The sequence below is a fragment of the Mytilus trossulus genome, chromosome 13, assembly GCF_036588685.1.
Source record: "Mytilus trossulus isolate FHL-02 chromosome 13, PNRI_Mtr1.1.1.hap1, whole genome shotgun sequence".
Classification (NCBI taxonomy): Eukaryota; Metazoa; Mollusca; class Bivalvia; order Mytilida; family Mytilidae; genus Mytilus; species Mytilus trossulus.
In genome coordinates this window covers 50,757,509-50,780,005 of record NC_086385.1, presented here as the reverse complement: position 1 = coordinate 50,780,005, position 22,497 = coordinate 50,757,509, and the positions used below count along the sequence as shown (strand labels likewise).

The following is a 22,497-nucleotide window of genomic DNA, read 5'->3' as shown; positions in this document are numbered from 1 at the left end:
ACAATGCAACATATATAGAAACGAACTATTACATAACAACTATAATATTCCAAAACACTTTTTTGACTTAATGTTGGCATCGTATCTAAAATCACCGACACGATACCAATAGCAGCAAATACTATTTAACTAACGTTAGTGAACCCTGGCATCACTGTCAAAATAAAAGAAACGCTAACACGAAACCTACAGGACGCAGAACAAATGATAATTCTGATATGCTTTATTTTCAGGTTCTTTTTTTACGTAGAACACACCGAGGGGTGTTATGATTGATCAAATGAAAAAAACAACCGTATGGAGGTCCTTTTTTGGGCAACTCTGACCCCCCGAGTTGTGTTCTTCTAAGACAATATAAACATTTAAATATGCATTATCTGACTTTTATACCATAAAGAAATAAAAATATAAATATTTGCAAAGTTAAGCATTCTATTTTACAGACCACACCGTTCAGGTTTCAATACGCCCTTCGGCTCATTTAGAATGTGAAATCAAACTATTTAATTAATCTAGATATAAACCTTAGATATCATTATCTTAAAAATACTACTGTAACTGCTAAAAGTAAGACACATTTGAATTGTTACCATCCGTTAACATTTGATAAAAATTTAAAAAAAAGAAAAGGGTGAGGGGCTATTTTTATTTCTATTTGTAATGAAATTTCTGTCGCGAAAAAGTGAATATTTTAAATTAATTTTTATCAGATAATCAGAATTAAATTCTTTACCATCCCACTCCCCCACCCGACCATATTGTGAGGTACGTGGATGTTATTCAATAGAATATATATTGTATTAGTTGACCATTTGATAGAGTTAAAGGTAAACATAAATGTTAAAAAGTTAAAAACTGTCACAAAGAACGAATATGTTAAGGTCTTTTTTCCCCCAAATGTAATGAAAGTTTTACATTAAAGTTCTTCTCAAGTATTTAATAAATAAATGTCTCTGTATTATAGCAACAAATTAACAAAAATTCAAATTAATTTATTTGTTTCTAAAATTAAATTGCGGGCAGAGACGATTATTTTACATCTTTAAAAACTGTAAAAAATAAATTTCCCAATTTGCAACAAAAGAGACGAATATTATTTTGAAGTAATTTATAAGTTTGCTTTTTTATCAAGAAAAATAATCAGCTCACATAGGTCATTATTTTATGCATTGAAACATATTTCATTGAAACATGGTATCGTCCGGGTTGCTTCGTCGAAAAAGAGGTCATAGAGAAAATAACTCTATATATCAATATCTTTTAGCATATGAATCGAATTTTAACGTTACGCTTTGGAGTAGGCACTTTCAGTAAATTAATAAAAAACTTGTATCCTTATATCTCGAAAATGGTAGATTTAGGTAACAAAAATCCAATAAAACTCTTAACATAGTTATGCATTATTTTCCATTATAAAAACTCACAAAGCAATGCGTATTAAAAATTGTCGTTGATCAACAGATTGAAAAGAATGTAGATGCTTCGAAACAAAAATACTATTAGCTCCTGTAACACTATATATAGCTATCGAGATGCACAAGTTAAAATATGATACGTCAAAATAATGGCTATTTTAGATAATGATTTGTTAATGACTTGTGTCCATTTTGACATTTGTTTGCTCTACATCTAGTATGGTGTATAATGCAAATAAAATAAACTGTAATAAACGAAAGAATGTGTCTGCTTGTCCCAATTAAAATATATCAGTTTTTCTTCCGAAAATACAAATATGACAGAAGAAAATAAACTTTAAACTCGAACAACTTTTAAAACACTGTAGTGGATGACAGTTAACAGAAAAAGTTTATTAAAACATTTAATACTGATTTGATAATTTTAGCAAACATATCATGTCCTGAGACGGTAGCCTTCTTTTATGGTTCAAAGTACATATTCAAATGTAACGTGGCAGATTGGTTTAGTTCTGAGGTATGGAATACATTTTTTTGATTTACAAGTTGATTATTTTCAACAAAATTATGCTTTTTCTACATTATAACTGGTTTTGTTTTACTCTTTATCAGAGGTATATGCACAATTCTGTCTTTCTGGCATAACAGTAATGAAAAAAATACTTTAGCTGTAAATGGCAAGACCTAACTGAATTTTTGATCCCGAAATGCACTTCGGTTTCGCACCTAATTTTCGATTCATTAACGAGTGTTTTTTGACATATGCTCGTCATGTTTAAACAATGATAAACATGTTTGATGAATCTTTTAACTGATTTTCATTCTTGTAGGGTAACTGCAATTTCCGTGGTGGAAATTTAATTTCTATTGAAACTGGTGACGAATACGCTTTTGTAGTAGAAGTTGTTGCATTGATGTTGAAACACATAGAGAGAATAATTTATCGTAGGAAAAATAGCAATTAATTCAAGTTTCTCGATTTATTTCCCATCAATTAATAAGGTTCCACAGATAACAGAGAAATCAACCGATTTTCACAATATAACGTTCTATACATATTTAAAACAAAAACTAAGACTATTATTCTATATGGTTATATGGGCGCCGATCGTGCGCGCATTTGTATATTCGAACAATGTAAAAATGGAGTTAATGGCTCACATCAATAGATCATACGTGGGAAAAATTCTTTGCATGTCACTACACAGTTTATTTGGTATGCTATTCTGAAAACGTTTTTAATTAAAGTGTTCAAAGCACATATGTAAAGATATGATGTTTATCTTTTAAAACGGTATAAAATAACACAGATGTAACACTCAAATTTGGTAATGGTATATGTATGTTATAACCATGAAATCAATAGACAACATTAAGTTATCTTTACATATGTTTACCTATGTACTGTTATAAATTTTGATGAAAAGTGTAAATGTTTTACGGTCTGTTAAGGGTAGTATTAACATGTCGATTTTTTGTAAGATATTTGAATTTTTCAATTTGTACTTAAGTTGCTTTCATATCGAATATATACCTAACACATTTGATTCATTATGACATGTATAGCATTTAACGAACCCCGACTTTAATGATAGTATTTGACTCTGTCTTTTAAGGTCTATTTAGAATATGGATATCAACTAAGAAAGTTCGGGTTTGAAACAAATCTTTAAATTTAATTTGATTTAATGCAGACATTTATTGAGTTTCTTTACAACCACTGGGTCGATGATATTACTACTGGAGTTTTTATTACCGAGAGTATCACCAGCTCAGTAGTCAGCACTTCCGTGTGAATATGGTATATTATTGATATGGTAAACGTGTTTAACTCCGTAATATTCTATACGTGCCTGTCCCAAGTTATGACCTTATAGTTCAGGGGTAGTTATATGTGATTTTCGTAAATTGTTTTGTTATAATAGTTATCAAAGGTACCAGGATTATTATAATTTACTACGCCAGACGCGCGTTTCGTCTACATAAGACTCATCAGTGACGCTCATATCAAAATATTTATAAAGCCAAACAAGTACAAAGTTGAAGAGCATGGAGGATCCAAAATTCCAAAAAGTTATGCCAAATACGGCTCAGATAATCTATGCCTGGGATAAGAAAATCCTTAGTATTTTTGAAAAATTCAAAATTTTGTAAACAGGAAATTTATAAAAATGACCACATTATTGATATTCTAGGCACATTATTGATAAACTAGGCCATATATTTGTATCATGCAATTGATTTGTTTCATATTTTTTCATTTCGAGTCACTTTATTACCTACTATACGGTATTGTGGTTTTCTCATTGTTGAAGTTCAATACGGTTGCCTATAATTGCTAACATCAACTTCATTTGAACCTTTGTAGATAGTTGTCTTATTGCAATCATTCTATATCTCCTTATGATGGTGTACAGAGTTATAAAAGGTACCAGGATTATATTTTAATACGCCAGACGCGCGTTTTGTCTGCATCAAATTCATCAGTATCGCTCAGATTAAAATAGTTATACGTACACCAGCAGTGACATCGACCCAGTGGTGTAAATAGTTATCAAAGGTACCAGGATTATAATTTTATACGTCAGACGCTCGTTTTGTCTACATTCGAATCATCAGTGACGTTCAGATCAAAATAGTTACAACGCCAAACAAGTTAAAAAGTTGAAGAGAATTGAGGATCCAAATTCAAAAAAGATGTGCCGAATACAGCTAAGGTAATTTATTCCTGGGATAAAAAAAATCCTTAGTTTTTCGAAAAATTCTAAGTTTTGTAACAGGAAATTTATAAAAATCCCCATATAATTATATTCATTTCAACACTGAAGAACAGACTACTAGGCTGGTGATAGATGATTATGTCTTTGCATTCATAACACATGCTATTAGATTCTTGATGACATTATTTTGTTTTTGTTTTTTTAAAACTTTAATTTTCAGTCCTTTTTTATTTTGCATTTCAAGAGAACAATCTTACTTATTATGTTTATATAATTATTTTAAGCATATTTTTGGATTGGAGGACGACCACTTAACTACAGTGACTGGTACCAAGGATCAACACAGCCACCAGATATGCCAAATATGCCAGTCACAGGCTGTACTTTGCTGAATCTGTTGTCTTCTCCAACATGGAATTACCACCCTTGTAGTGCACTATCAAGGTCAGTTTGTGAAATTCGGTAAGTAGAATTGAACCCTCATTTACTTTGGTTGTAAAAGGAACATTAAATTATGGAAATCGTAGGATACAACTATTTCCTTCAGACAATAAAAGGGAAAAGGAAATGAGAAAATTTCAATTGTTAGACCAAGTCAGGAATATAATATGACAGTTGTTCATTCGTGTGATGTGTTTTATCCTTTGATTTTGTCATTTGATTAGGGACTTTCCGTTTTCCTCGGAGTTCAATATATTGTTATTTTACTTTTTTGTGTAAAGCATCGAATGGTGAAATATTTTTACGTTTTGGTGGAATCATATAGAGTAAATAAACTCATTATAGATACCAGGATTGAAATTTTGTATTTGCGCTTAGTGTGTTTTTTCTGTATGACATTTGTGTTAGTTTGTTTTTATAATGGGATTGTTAGACAATGTTGACTGCTTTACCATTATTATTGAAAGTTGTACCTGTTGTGTCTGTTTGTTTATGGTGGAATTTCGAGCATTTGAGTGAAAGTTTTGCTAGCTATAACCAGGTTTTATTGACTGTTTTTTACATAATAAAATGCATATACCGAGTCAGGAATACGACAGTTGTTATCTTTTCGTTAGAGTTTTTGATAATGGTATTTGATGAGGGACATCCTGATTTGAAATTTCCTCCAAGTTGAGTATTTTTCGGATTTTATTTTTTTACCCTGTTGATAGATATTTTCGCATTCTCTTGGCACCTTCATTTAGCATTTTAACCACAAAATATAAAGAAGATTTGGTTCGATAGCCAATGAGACAACCCTCCACAAGAGACCAACCGATATATATATATAAACAACTATAGGTCACTGTATGGTCTTCAACAATAAGCGAATCCTATACCGCACAGTTAGCTATAACAGGCTAAGAAATGTCAAATGTAAAACGATTCAAAAGAGAAACTTAAATTCCTAATAAATGTACAACAAAAAAACGAAAAACAAATATGTGACACATACACAAACGAACACCACTGAATTACAGGCTCCTGACATGGGAAATACACATACATACAGAGTGAGGCAGGGTTAAACATGTACGCGGGATCGAAACGACCCTTTATTGATCAATGTATTTATTCATCTCTATCTCTGTATGTTACAGTAAATACGTTAAATTAGGAATAACATGTCATTACTAAAATTTAAAAATTACATGTAATTCCTGATGCACTCACTGATTTTCTAGTTAATATTGCCATAACTTTTGATCAGTTGTTCATATTACAACATTGAATTAACAGTTAGTAAATAGGTGTAAAAATTCATTTTAAAATTAGTAAATACAAGTAATTCCTAAAACGGACCAGTAATTACCAGTAATTACTAATTTAAAAATTTTGGACATAGTATAGGTTTCTGACACAAAATAAATGTCAAGATCTTACAAATCTATTATATAATACTGTGCAATTATGTATTCTTCAATTTAAAATTTGAAAATTAAAAAAAAAAATTGAACCCCTTCAAACAATAGGAACACTCAAAACTTGACCCCCCCTTTTTTGAGCAATTACCCCCACACACACTCAAAGCCTTTTCTTTGTAGTATGGGTAGTACAATTTCGGAGAGATTTATACTCTTAAACACAACTTATTGTCTGGAAACTAGAAACATACTTGTTTTTTTACCCTTTATTCTTACATGAATTGGGCAATCGACCCACAATCTTCTTTTTGTGATATGAAACCTTGAAGAACAATGTCAGAGAGATCCATACACTTACACTCAAGTTATAGGCCATAAACTATAAAAATGCTTGTTTTTGGCACCTTTGTTGCCCTTAATTTCTAAACTGGCCCCTAAAATGAATTCAAGCCTTCTACTTGTGGAATTAAACATTGTGTCATAATTTCAGAACTATTGAAATACTAATACAAAGTTATTATCCTGAAAGTAGAAAAATGCTTGTTTTGGGCTCCTTATTCCATAAAGGTTGGAACCATCATCCTAAAATTCAATCAAAACCTTTATTTTGTGGTATTTAACCATCTTATTACATTTCTTAGGGATTCATTCTCTTAAACTATAGTTATTGTCCGGAAAACAAATGTGTCTTTGGACGACGCAGACGACGACACATACGACGACGATATCATACAATTATACAATCCCCAAAAAATGTTTGAGGTCGTATAAACAGCTTGCTCAGTTGCCTTTAAACTTCTTAAATAGTATTTCTCAATTCTGGATTAACATCATTGTCTTGCATGCCGAAAATGATTTTTTGGGAGTTTCAAAACTTATAAAACAACCATTTTACAGTTTCAATTCACAACCACTAAAAGTATGCACTTTTAATGTGCCTTATAATCCTTAATCCTTAAGTATAAAGCCCTTAAAATCCCTACCCCTGTACTTTCATATTCAATATCGTGAATTCGGTCTTTTATTTTTAAGCAAAAATATCAAGTAATTAGATAACTGTAAAAATGTCAAAAAAAATCAGTGAATACAAGTTATCACTGAAACAGTTAGTAAATACATGTAATTACTAAATTGACTAGTAAATACAGGTTTTTACTGAAATGTTGAGTAATTACGTGTAATTCCTAATTTTACTTATTAACTGTAACATATACATGATATAGAATAAATATTATTATTAGTATTGTTATAATAATCTATTTTGTTCAACATTTTGAAGATAATCGTATAATAATAGCTATATCTTATTTTGTTTTTGATTTGATATTAAGACAAACGGTGTATTATATTAAAGAATAAATATCATACGTACTTCACCATTAAAAGCAAGTAGTTGCTCAACAACCATATCTTTGTATATTTAAAAAAAAGTTGGCTACCTTTAAACAAATAATTATTTCATATCTGGTTTTTATTATTCTCCCTTTTGTAGATTGACATAATATATATCTATCAGTTTGAGAGAGCCATATACATTATCTGAGGACGACATACTATTTGCCGATTTGGAAGCGAGATATAAACTATATGAGGACGATATGTTATTTGCATTTCTAATAAAATATTGAGAGACTAAATACGAAGTGTTCTTTGTTTCATAGTTCCAGATGCCATTTATAAAATATTTTCTATTGAGAATAGAATAGTCAGGGATAAATAACACGTACAGAGAAATATGACAATAGTGACCCTAAAGAAAAGAGACATAGATAATCTTAATTTCTGATCTGTTTAATCACCTGGCAATAATACAGAAATAAGTAATTGTTCCTATGTTGTGCTGTTTCACCATTGTTACATGGTACCCGCAAACATGTTAAAAACAACTTCTTAGATATGTTCAGGAACCAAGTCATGAACCTTTCAAATCAGTTGTTGCCATTTGTTGCTTCATATTAAATTTGTACCTCTTTCGTTATTTTGAAAATCTGCCAGGTCGTTATTTTTCTTGCTTGAACTGGTACATTAGTTATTTCGAGCCTATAGTAAACTTCTATTTAATATATTCTATTGTGTCATGTGTGTAGTCATGTCTCATTGCCAATTATTCCACAGCTTCTCATTTTATATTTCATATGTCAGTTCCAAATTGATACTTCTGATTTGATGATACATCCTGGAACTAAAAATCCAGCAGCAGGGGTATCAACCAATTACTCATCAATGAAAAAAACACACTTATCATAATAATATCCTGTTCCGCAGGGCGTTTCTACATTAACCTCCATCTACTTTTAATCAAAACTTTCATAAACTTGGGATGTATAAATTCATCTCTATGAAAGAAACTATAAAACCAATAAAGACATACAAAGATGCCTATTATGGCAAACCACATATGTTTATTTCTGTTTATGTCCGTTTGAACATGTTACCATACTAGATCTGAATTTTTGGAGCACATTTTTTTGTCTTATATTTTCTGCAATTCAGAATGTCTCTGAAATGGGTTTTGTTTTTTGAAACGGCAAGTTTTAAAAAGATGCAGACGAATAAGAAAAAAACAATAGACAAATTGGTAGACCTAAATTCAAGACTGATTGACTAAATCGGGATCTGCTTACCTTTCCAGAGCACATTTAAATACTTCCGGTTTATAATGGGGTGGTTGTGGCTTGCCTTTAGTTTTCTATGTGGAGTCGTGTGTCCTATTGTTTGTCTATCATTTTGTTTTTTCTATGACGTTGTGTTTTTTGCTCGATGAGTTGAAATGTCCCTCTAGTATTTTTCACCCCTTTTTTACAACAGTTGTGATATGAATAGTATTTTGAGAATTTCCATTTATTTCGATTGTGCAAGCTTCACATGATGCTCATTAATTGTAATTCATCTATGAAGCATACTCCAATTTTCTTCGTCTACAAAAAATTCATCAGTGTCGCTCGAATAAAAAAATGTTTAAAATGCCAAATAAAGTACGAAGTTGAAGAGCATTGAGGACCAACAATTCTTAAGTTTTGTCAAATACAGCTAAGGTAATATATACCTGAGATAAAAAAGCCTAAGTTTTTCAAAAAAGCCAAAGTTTTGTTAATAGTGAATTTATTATTATGAACATATCAATGGTTACTCAAGTCAGCACAGAAGAGCTGACTACTAGGCTGGTGCTACCCTCGGGGAAATAAATCTCCACCAGCAGTGGCATCGACCCAATGGTTGTAAATAAGCTCATCATAGATACCAGGACTAACATTTTACACTTACGCCAGACGCGCGTTTCGTCTACAAAAGACCCATTAGTGACACTCGAATCAAAATATGTTAAAAACGCCAAAAAAAGTACGAAGTTGAAGAGCATTGATGACCAAAAATGCCAAAATGTTTTGCCAAATACAACTTATGTAATCTTATTCAAAACTTCAAAGTTTTGTTAACAGTTAATAATAATAAAAGTAACGCTTTCGTGCAAGAAATAATGTTGATTGTGTTGTAGATAATCATATTTAGGTTTTGTAATCGCATACACATCCGGGGGTATCACGATTTATATAATAACAATAATGTCTTCCTTTTTGACCACCCTGCACCTAATTTTGTGTTTTACCACAAGATAAACCTTACCATAAAGTACATTATTTGGATTATGTACCGTCGACAAAATAAGAAGGATTGAAGGATTCCTATTTATCATATGTTTAGTAGTAAATACAGTAGTTTTGCATATGTGATAATTAGCCTGCTGTTTAATCCGTATCGCGCAACTTTGATGCGCACCCTTTATAGCATACCCTTTATCACACCCCTACCCTTTATCGTATACCCTTTATTGCACCCCTACCCTTTATCACACCCCTACTTTTTTTTTTTTTTTACATAAAGTCAGTTTTATTTTATTTTTTGCTCAAGAAAAATTTTCCTCAAAATAGGTCAATTTTTTGAATGACGTTATTGTTTGGTATGTGACGTCACGAACGTAAAGTTTTCTATATTGTATGTGACGTCACGACTTCAAGTTTTCATATTTTTGGCATTCTAACAATGCAACTATAAAAAGTACAAAACACAAAATAAATACAATAATAAACAAAATATTTGTTTAGAACAACAGCACGCAAATTGTAAGGTGCTTCGGATAAGGAATTGAGCAGTTCTTTTAAAAGGCCTTTGCAACAAGACAAAAGAAGAACTGAAGGTAACCCAGTGCTATGGTTCAGAAATCAGTTCATATAATATAATACTCTTCTGTTGAAATATATGATAAAGCGTATAATACATGGCAAAATCCGTATCACATGCCGTATCACCCTCGACCAATATCATCCCTCGGGCTGATTTTGATGTCTCGGGATGATACGACATATGATACGGATTTTGCCATGTATTATTCTCTATATATCACATCAAAGTTTGATATGAGTTTCAATACACCCTTTGACAATTAAGAATGTAAAAAAAACATAGTAACAAATTTGTAAATAAACTAAAGAAATCCTTGTCCAAAAATAATACTGAAATTTCGTGATGAATGCACACGCGAACTTTTACAGAGTATTTAAAATATGAAATTGCAAATCACGTAAGTAGTAATGTTTCATATTTTTCGAAAAGGCTGTTGTTATGATAATATAATTCATTTCATTTTCGAAATTTTTGTTGTTATTATAATAATAGGCCGATGTGGTATGATCGATAATGGATATGAGCAAATAATAGACAACCGTTTCAACATGAACAATGATTAAACCCCTTTCAAAATGGTCGATTCAAAGGGCTGAGAAATGAAAAATATATATTTTTTTGTTTCAAATGAGAAAACTTATGGTTTAATTCTTAACAAACAAATATACAAAATGAAATATGACAGACATGAACAACCGACAACCACTGAACTTCATGCTTCTGAATTTGGAATAAAACTAAATATGTTTGTGGGTGCCTAACCTTTCACTTTGTACTTTGGTGTAGCAGGGAAAACAAGCTATAAAGATCATTTCAAAAATGCTTAATTCAAATTGATACAAAGCAGAAGTCACTAAACAAATGCATAGATCGGACATGGTAGGATATTCATCCTTTCTTCATCCGTTTAACCGTTTTCTGGTCGAGTCGAATTGTTGTGCACTATTTGGATGGCCTAAACGACCGCTGTGTTTTCTGTTTCAGTTTGCTAGGTTGTTTTGATAGGTGTGGTCAAAATATGAGTATGAGTTGTCTTCCTTTATTTATGATTTGTACATTTGTAGTTCAACCTTTTTTTATCAACATTCAGGGAAAATGGTACTATTTCATTTACCTTGCATTAGATTGGCCCCCTTTTTTTTTTTTAACCCAAAGGCAGGTGAAGGCAGTCAAATAAGGAGCGCTGTGATTGGATTTTTTATTTTCAATATACATTTTGAAACCTATTGAAATTAGAGAATTATACGAAAAGACCTTCAAAAGTTCATAAATTTTGTGAAATGGCAATGGGCATGGATAACATCAACAAGCTCCGTTTGAAGTTTGTCATGATACTATTTGGCTTCAATTTTTAAAACAGAATACTAAAGTACTGACATCACTCATAACTATTTTATCCAGGTTTTTATCTTAAAACGTGGTAAATTTAAAAAATGATAGTAATGTCGTCTATGTCAGAATAAATAGTACCGTTTTCCTTTCCTACCATGCTGGTATTTCAAATAAACATTGTATTGTAACATACATATTAACGTATATATCATAACATCAATAATTTCCATGACATTGACTAAATAGGATACAAATAATGATCACATCACTACACTATTTGTTTGAATTATTAAAGAAAGAAACAATCTTGGAAGATAAAGATATCAAGTCAGGAATATGGAGTTTTAATTAAATTTCATGCAATCTTTCCCAAAAAATCAACAGATTTAAATTTTGCCTTGGAAGGCAAGATCATCAAACACAATTTTAAACAAGACATCACAGGATGATTGTGGTTTTGTTTAATTTAATTAGACACATAGCTTCAGATGAGATAATTGATTTGAAAGTTCATAGACAACGACGGACACAAAGTGATGAGAAAAGCTCATATGACCCTTCAATCCAAGAGAGTTCATTGACAACGACGGACAAAAAGTGATGAGAAAAGCTCATGTGACCCTTTGGGCCAAGAGAGTTCAGAGACAACGACGGACACAAAGTGATGAAAAAAGCTCTTCTGACCCTTTAGGCAAAGAAAGTTCATAGACAACGACGGAAACAAAGTGATGAGAAAAGCTCATGTGACCCTTTGAGCAAAGAGAGTTCAATGAAAACGACTGACACAAAGTGAGGAGAAAAACTCATGTGACTCTTTTGGGCAAAGATAATTCATAGACAACGACGAGCACAAAGTGATGCGAAAAGCTCATGTGATCCTTTGGGCAAAGAGAGTTCATAGACAACGACGGATACAAAGTGGTGAGAAAAGCTCATGTGACCCTTTGGGCCAAGAGAGTTCATAGACAAAGACGAACAAAAAGTGATGAGAAAAGCTCATGTGACCCTTTAGGCCAAGAGAGTTCATAGACAACGACGGACATAAAATGATGAGAAAAGCTCATGTGACCATTTGAGCAAAGATAGTTCATAGACAACGACGGACACCAAGTTGATGAGAAAAGCTCATATAGCCCTTTGGTTTAAGATAGTTTTGCTGTTCACCATACTGTTTACAACATTAGTGACATATTTATATGCAGATCTGCTGTACGACTGCATATAAATGTTTAATTGAGAATGGTTACAAACACTCACGTCAAACATGTTTGACGTATAAAATTATTTCCAACATGGTCGGGATGTTTATGAAGTTTTTATAGTGGTCATGGTTTACTACTTTTTTTCTTTGTTGTCACAAGCTCAAATTCGCTATGTTTAATGTCAAACACAGAGCTTTAGTTTTTGTCGAGCCTGCGACTTTTGTCGCAGAAAGCTTGACATAGGGACAGTGATCCGGCGGCGGCGGCTACGGTGGCGGCGGCGGTGTTAGCTCACTTCTTAAAAGCTTTATATTTTAGAAGGTGGGAGACCTGGATGCTTCATACTTTGTATATGGATGCCTCATGTTACGAAGTTTCCGTCAGTCACATGTCCAATGTCCTTGACCTCATTTTCATGGTTCAGTGACTACTTGAAAAAAAAGTTAAGATTTTTTGTAATGTTAAATTCTCTCTTATTATAAGTAAAAGGATAACTATATTTGGTATGTGTGTACCTTGCAAGGTCCTCTTGCCCTTCAGACAGTTTTCACTTGACCTCGACCTCACTTCATGGATCAGTGAACAAGGTTAAGTTTAGGTGGTCAAGTCCATATCTGAGATACTATAAGCAATAGGTCTAGTATATTCGGTGTATGGAAGCACTGTTAGGTGTACATGTCCAACTGGCAGGTGTCATCTGACCTTGACCTCATTTTTGTGGTTCAGTGGTTATAGTTAAGTTTTGTGTTTTTGGTCTGTTTTTCTTATACTGTATGCAATAGTTCTTCTATATTTTGTGTCTGGAATGGTTGTAAGGTGTACAGGATTACCTGGCAGGTGTCATATGACCTTGACCTCATTTTCATGGTTCAGTGGTTAAAGTTAAGTTTTTGAGTTTTGGGCTTTTTTTCTAATACTATATGCAATATGTCAACTATATTTGGTGTATGGAAATATTTCATGATCTACATGTCAGTCGTGCAGGTTTTATTTGACCTTGACCTATTTTTTACGGTTCATTGCTTAGTGTTAAGCTTTTGTGTTTTGGTCTGTTTTTCTAAAACTATGAGCAATAAGTCAATTTTATTTGTTTTATGGAAGAATTGTTAGCTGTACATGCCTACCTGGTATGGTTCATCTGACCTTGACCTCATTTTCATGGTTCAAAGGTCAATTTTTAGTTTTCTTGGTTTATGTTAAGTGTATGTGACAGTTGTAATAAAGCTTTATTATTAGGACTATCAGCATAATATCAATGATAAATAAAGAAGGCGAGACATTTCAGTGTGTGCACTTTTGTGTTTAAAAGAACAGTTATTATATGTGGAGAATAAAAAGTAGAACCAAAAAGATATTAAACGTCAAGGGGGTATGTTTTTTTATGCTATTTGATTTGTTTTCTTGACACATCTTAAATTTAAAAAAAAATCACAAACCAATTAATTTTTTACCTACCAAGTCGGAACATAATATTTTGTTTTCAATGTGTTTTCCTATGTGAAATCACTAGCAGTGACTACATGTTACAAGAGCCAGGACATTATTTTTAATGGTATAGATAAATGTGGATATTCATGAGACAGCAATCCCTTGTATTAAATATCTTTAAAGCAGAGAATTTAGTTGAAATATATTTATATCCAGGGCGAATCTACTGCTACAAATACTTAAAATAAGATTAAAACAAGAATACTTATGCCCCTGTAACCATGTCAGGTCATTAAAGATGACATATTTTGGTATTAATATCGATTCACTCTTAGAGTCTTTGCATCGGAAATAAACATATTTATTCTAAAACCAGTTGTTGGCATGATACGGGTTATGTTCTTCTCATATCTTTTATGATGGTATGATACTAAACCCCTGAAGGGAGGGATTGTCCTTGATTTTCATATGCTGTAACATAATCTTTTAATCAGTTTAATTGAAGTCTGGGGCCGACATGTCAGTAACTGATAGTAGGCCTTTGTTAATTTATGTATAATTGTCATTTTGCTTACTAGTAGTTTCTTTTTCTACCTATTCTAACATCGGACTCGGACTTCTTTTAAACTGAGTTTTACTGTGCGTATTGTTGTGTGTGGTTTTTTTCTACATTGGCTAGAGGTATCGGGGGAGGGTCGAGATCTCACTAAACATGTTTAACTCCGACGCATTTTTGCGCCTGTCCCAAGTCAGGAGCTTCTGCATAACCTTTGTAAGTCTTGTACGATTTTTAATTTTAGATTAGTTCATTATATGTTTTGTTTAGTAAGATGTCCTTTTTAATAAACTAGTACATATTTTTGTTTAGAGGCCACCAAAAGCCAGTAACCGGCTGCGGGATTTTCTCGTTGTGTTGAAGACCCATTAGTGGCCTTCGGCTGTTTTCTGCTCTTTGGTCGGGTTGTTGTCTCTTTGACACGTTCCCAATTTCCATTCTCTATTCTAAAAATAAGAAGATGTGATGGTCAAAGAGATAACACTCAACAGAGATAAAGTGACACAGATTGTAACAACTATAGGTCACCGTCCGTCCTTTAACTATGAGCAAAGCTCACACCGCAAAGTCAGCTATAAATGTCCCCGAAATGACAAATATAAAAAAACAATTCAAATGAGAAACTAACGACATAATTTATGTACAAAATAATGAACGAATAACAAAAATGTTACACAGCAACCAACGGCAACCTGTGACCTACAGACTCCTGACTTGGGACAAGCACATACAGAATATGGCGGGGTTAAACCAGTTTGAAGGTGCCAACCCTCACCAAACCTAGGACAATGGTGTAACGGTACAACATTTTCAGTTCTTAAATTACTAATTGATACAAATAACTTGAAGAAATAACATACATCGTTAGGACTCTTGTAGAGGTTAAGTAGGTGTCCGAGTTATCAAGATTGATCAATTCAACAGTAGTACGGTTTATAGGCATTTATAGAAGCTGGTATGTTTGAATAGGTTCCAACTTAAAAGTGGGCACAGGTTTTTTTCCCACTTATTTCAAATTCAGTTGTGAATTTTTTTTACGCTTGCAAATGTTTTTAAGAAGTGAATCGTGATGATCTCCTGTGCTCGGATATTTTTAATGGTTTTATTAGAGGATGAAAAAGTACTTACGTCCTTTTGGCTTTTGTTTACATATCTTTTGAATATTTCCGGGTCCCTTTGTAGTGTAAATCAACTGTGAAACTGCTTCATAATCTACGTAAACGAAAATCGTTATGTATACGTTTAAGGGATGTCAACGAGTACTTGAGTACTCGATTATCAATCAGTAGCACCGAGTCTCGATTACCAAAATTATACTAAGTCTAGACTTATCGGTTTCCTGTTAGCTGTTGCTTTCTTAAACTTAATCAAATTTTTTTAAGAGCGCCTCCCGGAAAATCAAATATTAAGGTAATCAAAATCAATAAAATTTGAATACGATTCGAATGTATGCGTTTAACTGTCATTTGTAAATCCAACGAGTAATCGATCAGTAAATCTTCACCGAGTTGACATCCGTCTAATATTTTCGATTTGCATGACAGTTGTTCATGAAAAATCAGTTCACGATTAATTCTCTTGTTTTATTGATTCTCCGACGTCGAGAGCATGTTTCTTTTCAATAAAAACGGAAGTTATTATTTGCAATATTAAAAATTGCAACAACAAACTTTATAAATTTATAAAATTGCAGTTTTTATATATTGATGTTATATGACAAAGTACTTAAGGAAAAAAAATGCATATCAGTAACAAAGTTGAGTAGAAATCATATACTACCATTTCAGTACATACAATATTGTAGTAATAATGTCCAAGTGCTGAAAGTCCTGCAGAAAAATTCTTCATCAGACTTGCTTAATAATTTATTCAAGAACCAGTATAACGGTACAACTGTCTATTAACAAATCTTGCGTCACGAAAAAAATGTGACCCAGATTCCAAAAGAAGTAGAACCTTTATCATCAACTGAAGCTGCTCATTTGCTGATATAATATGAGGACAGGCGAATTAGGTTAACTTTATTTGTTTATAGAATTCATCCCATGTTTGCTTTATTTTTGTCATGATCTGATTTGAATCACATCTGTAAATATGGACTACCAACTTTGCAAAGTGACAATGCAGTTATGAGTGCAAGAAGTTGATTGGTTACCGCAGGGACTTACCGGGATTTTCCTTGTTGCATTTTCCCCCTATTTCTTTTAATATGACCGAAGCTTGGGCTACTGTTATGTTGATCTGGTCATGGTAGCCAGGCTCATTAAACACAAGAATATATTGGGCATTGCAGAAATATAAATTCCTTTTTCATAGTGTAGAATGTTTACCATCGGTACATACCTGGGTCTAACGTTTATTGGAAAGCGACTAAGATATTGATCCTTTTCTGATAGATGTCAAAGTGTAGGCTGTTTACCATTGGTACATACCCGGGTCTAACGTTTATCGGTAAGCGATTAATATATTGCATCCTGTCGGGTGGATGTCAAAATGTAGGCTGTTTACCATCGGTACATACCCGGGTCTAACGCTTATTGGACGACGATTAAGATATTGCGTCCTTTCGGATGGATGTCAAAGTGTAGGCTATTTGCGATCGGTACATACCCGGGTCTAACGTTTATCGGACAGCGATTAAGATATTGCATCCTTTCGGGTGGATGTCAAAGTGTAGGCAATGGTACTGAAAGTGGCGTTAAAGACAAACACTCCCCTGGCACACCTATTTGCTCCACCAATAACCATTGTCTGTGACGATATACACAATAATGTTGAAAGTGGCGTTAAGGACCAACTTTCCCCAGGCTCTCCTATTTGCTCTACCAATATCCATTGTCTGTGACGATATAGACAATGGAACTGAAAGTGGTGTTAAAGACAACCCATTCCCCAGACACTCCTATTTGCTCTACCAAGATCCATTGTCTGTGACGATATAGACAATGGTACTTAAAGTGGTTTTAAAGACAAACCATTACCCAGAAACTCCTATTTGCTCTACCAATACCCATTGTCAGAGACGACATAGACAATGTTACTAAAAGTGGTGTTAAAGACAAACCATTCCTCAGACACTCCTATTTGTTCCACCAATAACCATTGTCTGTGACAATATAGATAATGGCGCTGAAAGTGGCGTTAAAGACAAACACTCCCCTGGCACACCTATTTGCTCCACGAATAACCATTGGCTAAGACGATATAGACAATGGTACTGAAAGTTTTGTTAAAGACAAACCATTTCTCCGACACTCCTATTTGCTCTACCAATATCCATTGTCTGTGACGATATAGACAATGGTACTTAAAGTGGTGATGAAGACAAACATTCCCAAGACATTCATAATTGTTCCACCAATAAACACTGTCTGAGACGATATAGACAATGGCACTTAATGTGATGTTAAAGACAAACAGTCCCCAGACACTCCTATTTGCTCCACCAATAACTATTGTCTGTGACGATATAGACAATGGTGCTGAAAGTGGCGTTAAAAACCAACATTACCCAGACACTCCTATTTGTTCCACCAATAACCATTGTCTGTGACAATATAGATAGTGGCACTTAAAGTGGTGTTAAGGACAGCCTCTTCCATGGCACACCTATTTGTTCCACCACTAACCATTGTCTGTGATGATATAGACAATGATGTTGTAAATGGCGTTAAAGAGAAACATTCCCTAGGCACTCCAATATGCTCTACCAATATCCATTGTCTGTGACGATATAGACAATGGTTCTTAAAGTGGTGTTAAAGACAAACCATTCCCCAGACACTCCTATTTGCTCCACCAATATCCATTGTCTGTGACGATATAGACAATGGCGCTGAAAGTGGCGTTAAAGACAAACACTCGCCTGGCACACCTATTTGCTCCACGAATAACCATTGGCTAAGACGATATAGACAATGGTACTGAAAATGGCGTTAAAAACCAACATTACCCATACACTCCTATTTGTTCCACCAATAACCATTGTCTGTGACGATATAGACAATGGTTCTTAAAGTGGTTTTAAAGACAAACCATTCCCCAGACACTCCTTTTTGCTCCACCAATAACAATTGTCTGTGACGATATAGACAATGGCGCTGAAAGTGGCGTCAAAGACAAACATATAAATAATCAATGTTCCATATGTTTTATATGTTTTTAAAATATTTTGATTTGAATGTATATGTGAGTGTTTGTAATTTTTGCCTCAACCTAACAGAAACAATTAATTTATATGTCTGTGCAGTTGTCATCTTGGTTTCACGTTCAATGTGTTTATTGACAATACATTACTGTGCTATCAACTTGAAACATGTTTTATAAATACATCATCAATGAATGAATAAGTTTATACATAATTGTATTAAAAAAACCTCTTATAATTGTTTGTTTTAAGTTCTGGTTTAAAATTTATTGTACAAACCACTGAACAATGTGTTATAAAAGATGGAAACAACACTTTTAATTTCCATCCTTCTTCATCAATTTTTTGGGGGTTTACCATCATTAACAAACTTCGAGTCAACTATTGCCAAGCCAAGAATGGGTAAGAAACAAAACATTTAAAAACTATATGACTAAAAATGACATACAATCAAGGTATCAGTAGTATACCGGTGTTCAAAATTCATAAATCGATTGAGAGATTTATCGGATTTATCCGGGAACACACTTCAACCGAGGAAAACACATCTTCTATAAAGGAAAACTGATATGCAACGAAAAACAAACGACAACAAACATAGAAACAAACTATCTGATAACAACTGAAATATTCCTGACTTGGTACAAGACTTGGTGGGTTGAACCTTTTTCAATGGCTAGCCAAACCTCCCGCTTTTATATCAATGTAAAAATATATAAATGACAACACAAACCATTTATACAATAGTCGACACAACATACAAACGACAGACGCCACAGGACATTAAAAACAGTGACACACCAGTTCAAACAATTTTCATGACAATGATGGTACTGGAAGGCTATTTTATAATTATTTTGACTACAAAAAATAATAGACCAATCAATCTGAGGTCAACTTAGCGTCACTAACGAGGCTTATGTAGACGAAACACGCTTCTGGCGTATTAAATTATAAGTGTGATTCCTTTGGTAACTATTTGCCGCATGTGTGAAAGAGAAAAGAACCAACAGACAGAACGACAAACAATAGTACCCGACCAAAACATTTACAACTTTGAAAAAACTGAGCAACACAACCCACACCACACTGGTTGATGATCTCATGTACCCAGGACTGATGACAAACAACACCACACTAGTTGATAATCTCATGTACCCAGGACTGATGACCAGAGAACACAAACCACACCACACTGGTTGATGATCTCATGTACCCAGGACTGGTGACCAGAGCAACACAAACCACACCACACTGGTTGATGATCTCATGTACCCAGGACTGATGACCAGAGAACACAAACCACACCACACTGGTTGATGATCTCATGTACCCAGGACTGGTGACCAGAGCAACACAACCCACACCACACTTGTTGATGATCTCATGTACCCATGACTGGTGACCAGAGCAACACAACCCACACCACACTGGTTGATGATATCATGTACCCAGGACTGGTGACCAGAGCAACACAACCCACACCACACTGGTTGATGATCTCATTTTCCCAGGACTGGTGACCAGAGCAACACAACCCACACCACACTGGTTGATGATCTCATTTTCCCAGGACTGGTGACCAGAGCAACACAAACCACACCACACTGGTTGATGATCTCATGTACCCATGACTGGTGACCAGAGCAACACAAACCACACCACACTGGTTGATGATCTCATGTACCCAGGACTGGTGACCAGAGCAACACAACCCACACCACACTGGTTGATGATCTCATGTACCCATGACTGTTGACCAGAGCAACACAACCCACACCACACTGGTTGATGATCTCATGTACCTAGGACTGGTGACCAGAGCAACACAACCCACACCACACTGGTTGATGATCTCATGTACCTAGGACTGGTGAATAGAGCAACATAACCCACACCACACTGGTTGATGATCTCATGTACCTAGGACTGGTGACCAGAGCAACACAACCCACATCACACTGGTTGATGATCTCATGTACCCAGGACTGGTGACCAGAGCAACACAACCCACATCACACTGGTTGATGATCTCATGTACCCAGGACTGGTGACCAGAGTAACACAACCCACACCACACTGGTTGATGATATCATGTACCCATGACTGGTGACCAGAGAAACACAACCCACACCACACTGGTTGATGATATCATGTTCCCAGGACTGGTGACCAGAGCAACACAAACCACACCACACTGGTTGATGATCTCATGTACCCAGGACTGATGACCAGAGCAACACAAACCACACCACACTGGTTGATGATTTCATGTACCCATGACTGGTGACCAGAGCAACACAAACCACACCACATGATAATGATCTCATGTACCAAGGACTGGTGACCAGAGCAACACAACCCACACCACACTGGTTGATGATCTCATGTACCCAGGACAGATGACCAGTGAATGATCCACATGTAGCATTCTTCAATATTCTTTGTTATTTCTGTTATAACAAATAAACTCATCATATATACCGTACTAAAAATGGGTTATCAATCAAGCTAGAATAAAAAAAGCCAAAAGGCTAGATAAAAAGTAAAACCACAAAAATACTGAACTTAGAGGCAAATCAATTCGTAAAGTTCATTTAGGTACGTTCATTTAGGTACGTTTAGGCGACTGTAAATAAATCAGTCCTCCAAATGGACTGCAAATGTTAAGTGGTGTTGAAAACACATTTCCCAATTTGAGTGTTTAAAGCTTTTTTTTTATTCTGATCTTAGGCCATCGTGTTAGCTTCGAATCAGTATGGTAAAGCTCGTCACCATGCAGATTAATTATAATATTCCATGGATTTTTCGTCTTGCTCCACGAAAATTCCATGATAGTACCAGCAGGAAGGTAACATCCCGTTGAATGAAATTTGCGTGTTTGTGCGGAAAATTATAATTCGATAGACTGAACTTCTGGTGTATTCTCAAATGTTCCTGGAAATTCATGAATTCCTTCTGCTAATACTACATTTCCTTCTAAGCCATCTCGGATCATGATATCACACATAAGCATCGCAGCTTTTTTGGCGCCATCTGACTCAACGGGTTTACTCCGTGTTGGTATATAGTCGTTATCTGGTGATAATTTCTGAATCATTTCCACAATATGTGGTTTATGTTTGATATAAAGTTCCACTGGTAAGTGGACTACATTGTGTATAAATACTCCTAATCTGTTAACCTTTTCTGTGTACTTGTTAATTTCTAAAAATAGATCAGTGGGCTTTGCATTATCCGCCATATTGTCTTTTACTAAAAGTTCCGCTAAATCGCTATCATTCTTGTACAATAATTTAACAGCATAATTATTAAGCTATACCTATTGCCCTAAAGATGATGTAAAGTGGTATATTTTCAACGTCTATTTTACAAACATTCGCAAATTCCCATGGGCACACTCCACATATCAACCCACTTCATCTCTCTACCCAATCAAGTAATGTTAATACACTGTTATCTTCTGTTCGAACCGGATCTCCATTCCATGTTAATATCCTACATTCAGTAGGAATCTCATCGAAGTTATCGAAGTAATCAGAAAAACAAGGTATCTCATGTCCCTTGTCTGTGTTTTTCGTTATCCAATTTCTGATATTTTCGTTTAATCGTTTATTTTTGCGTTTCGTATCTTTCTTTCCAAAACTGTTAACAAATACATTTTACGAAAA

General features: G+C 34.2%; 1 protein-coding gene across 1 annotated transcript; it reads left to right on the top strand.

The window, feature by feature from the left end:
- Positions 1-1,348: 1,348 nt before the first annotated feature.
- Positions 1,349-20,939, top strand: LOC134694452 (galactose-specific lectin nattectin-like). The gene is made up of 5 exons (XM_063555464.1): positions 1,349-1,361; positions 1,844-1,932; positions 2,246-2,360; positions 4,420-4,597; positions 20,813-20,939. The coding sequence occupies exons 1-5, from the start codon at positions 1,349-1,351 to the stop codon at positions 20,937-20,939; spliced, it is 522 nt and encodes a 173-aa protein (XP_063411534.1).
- The last annotated feature ends 1,558 nt before the right edge of the window (positions 20,940-22,497 follow it).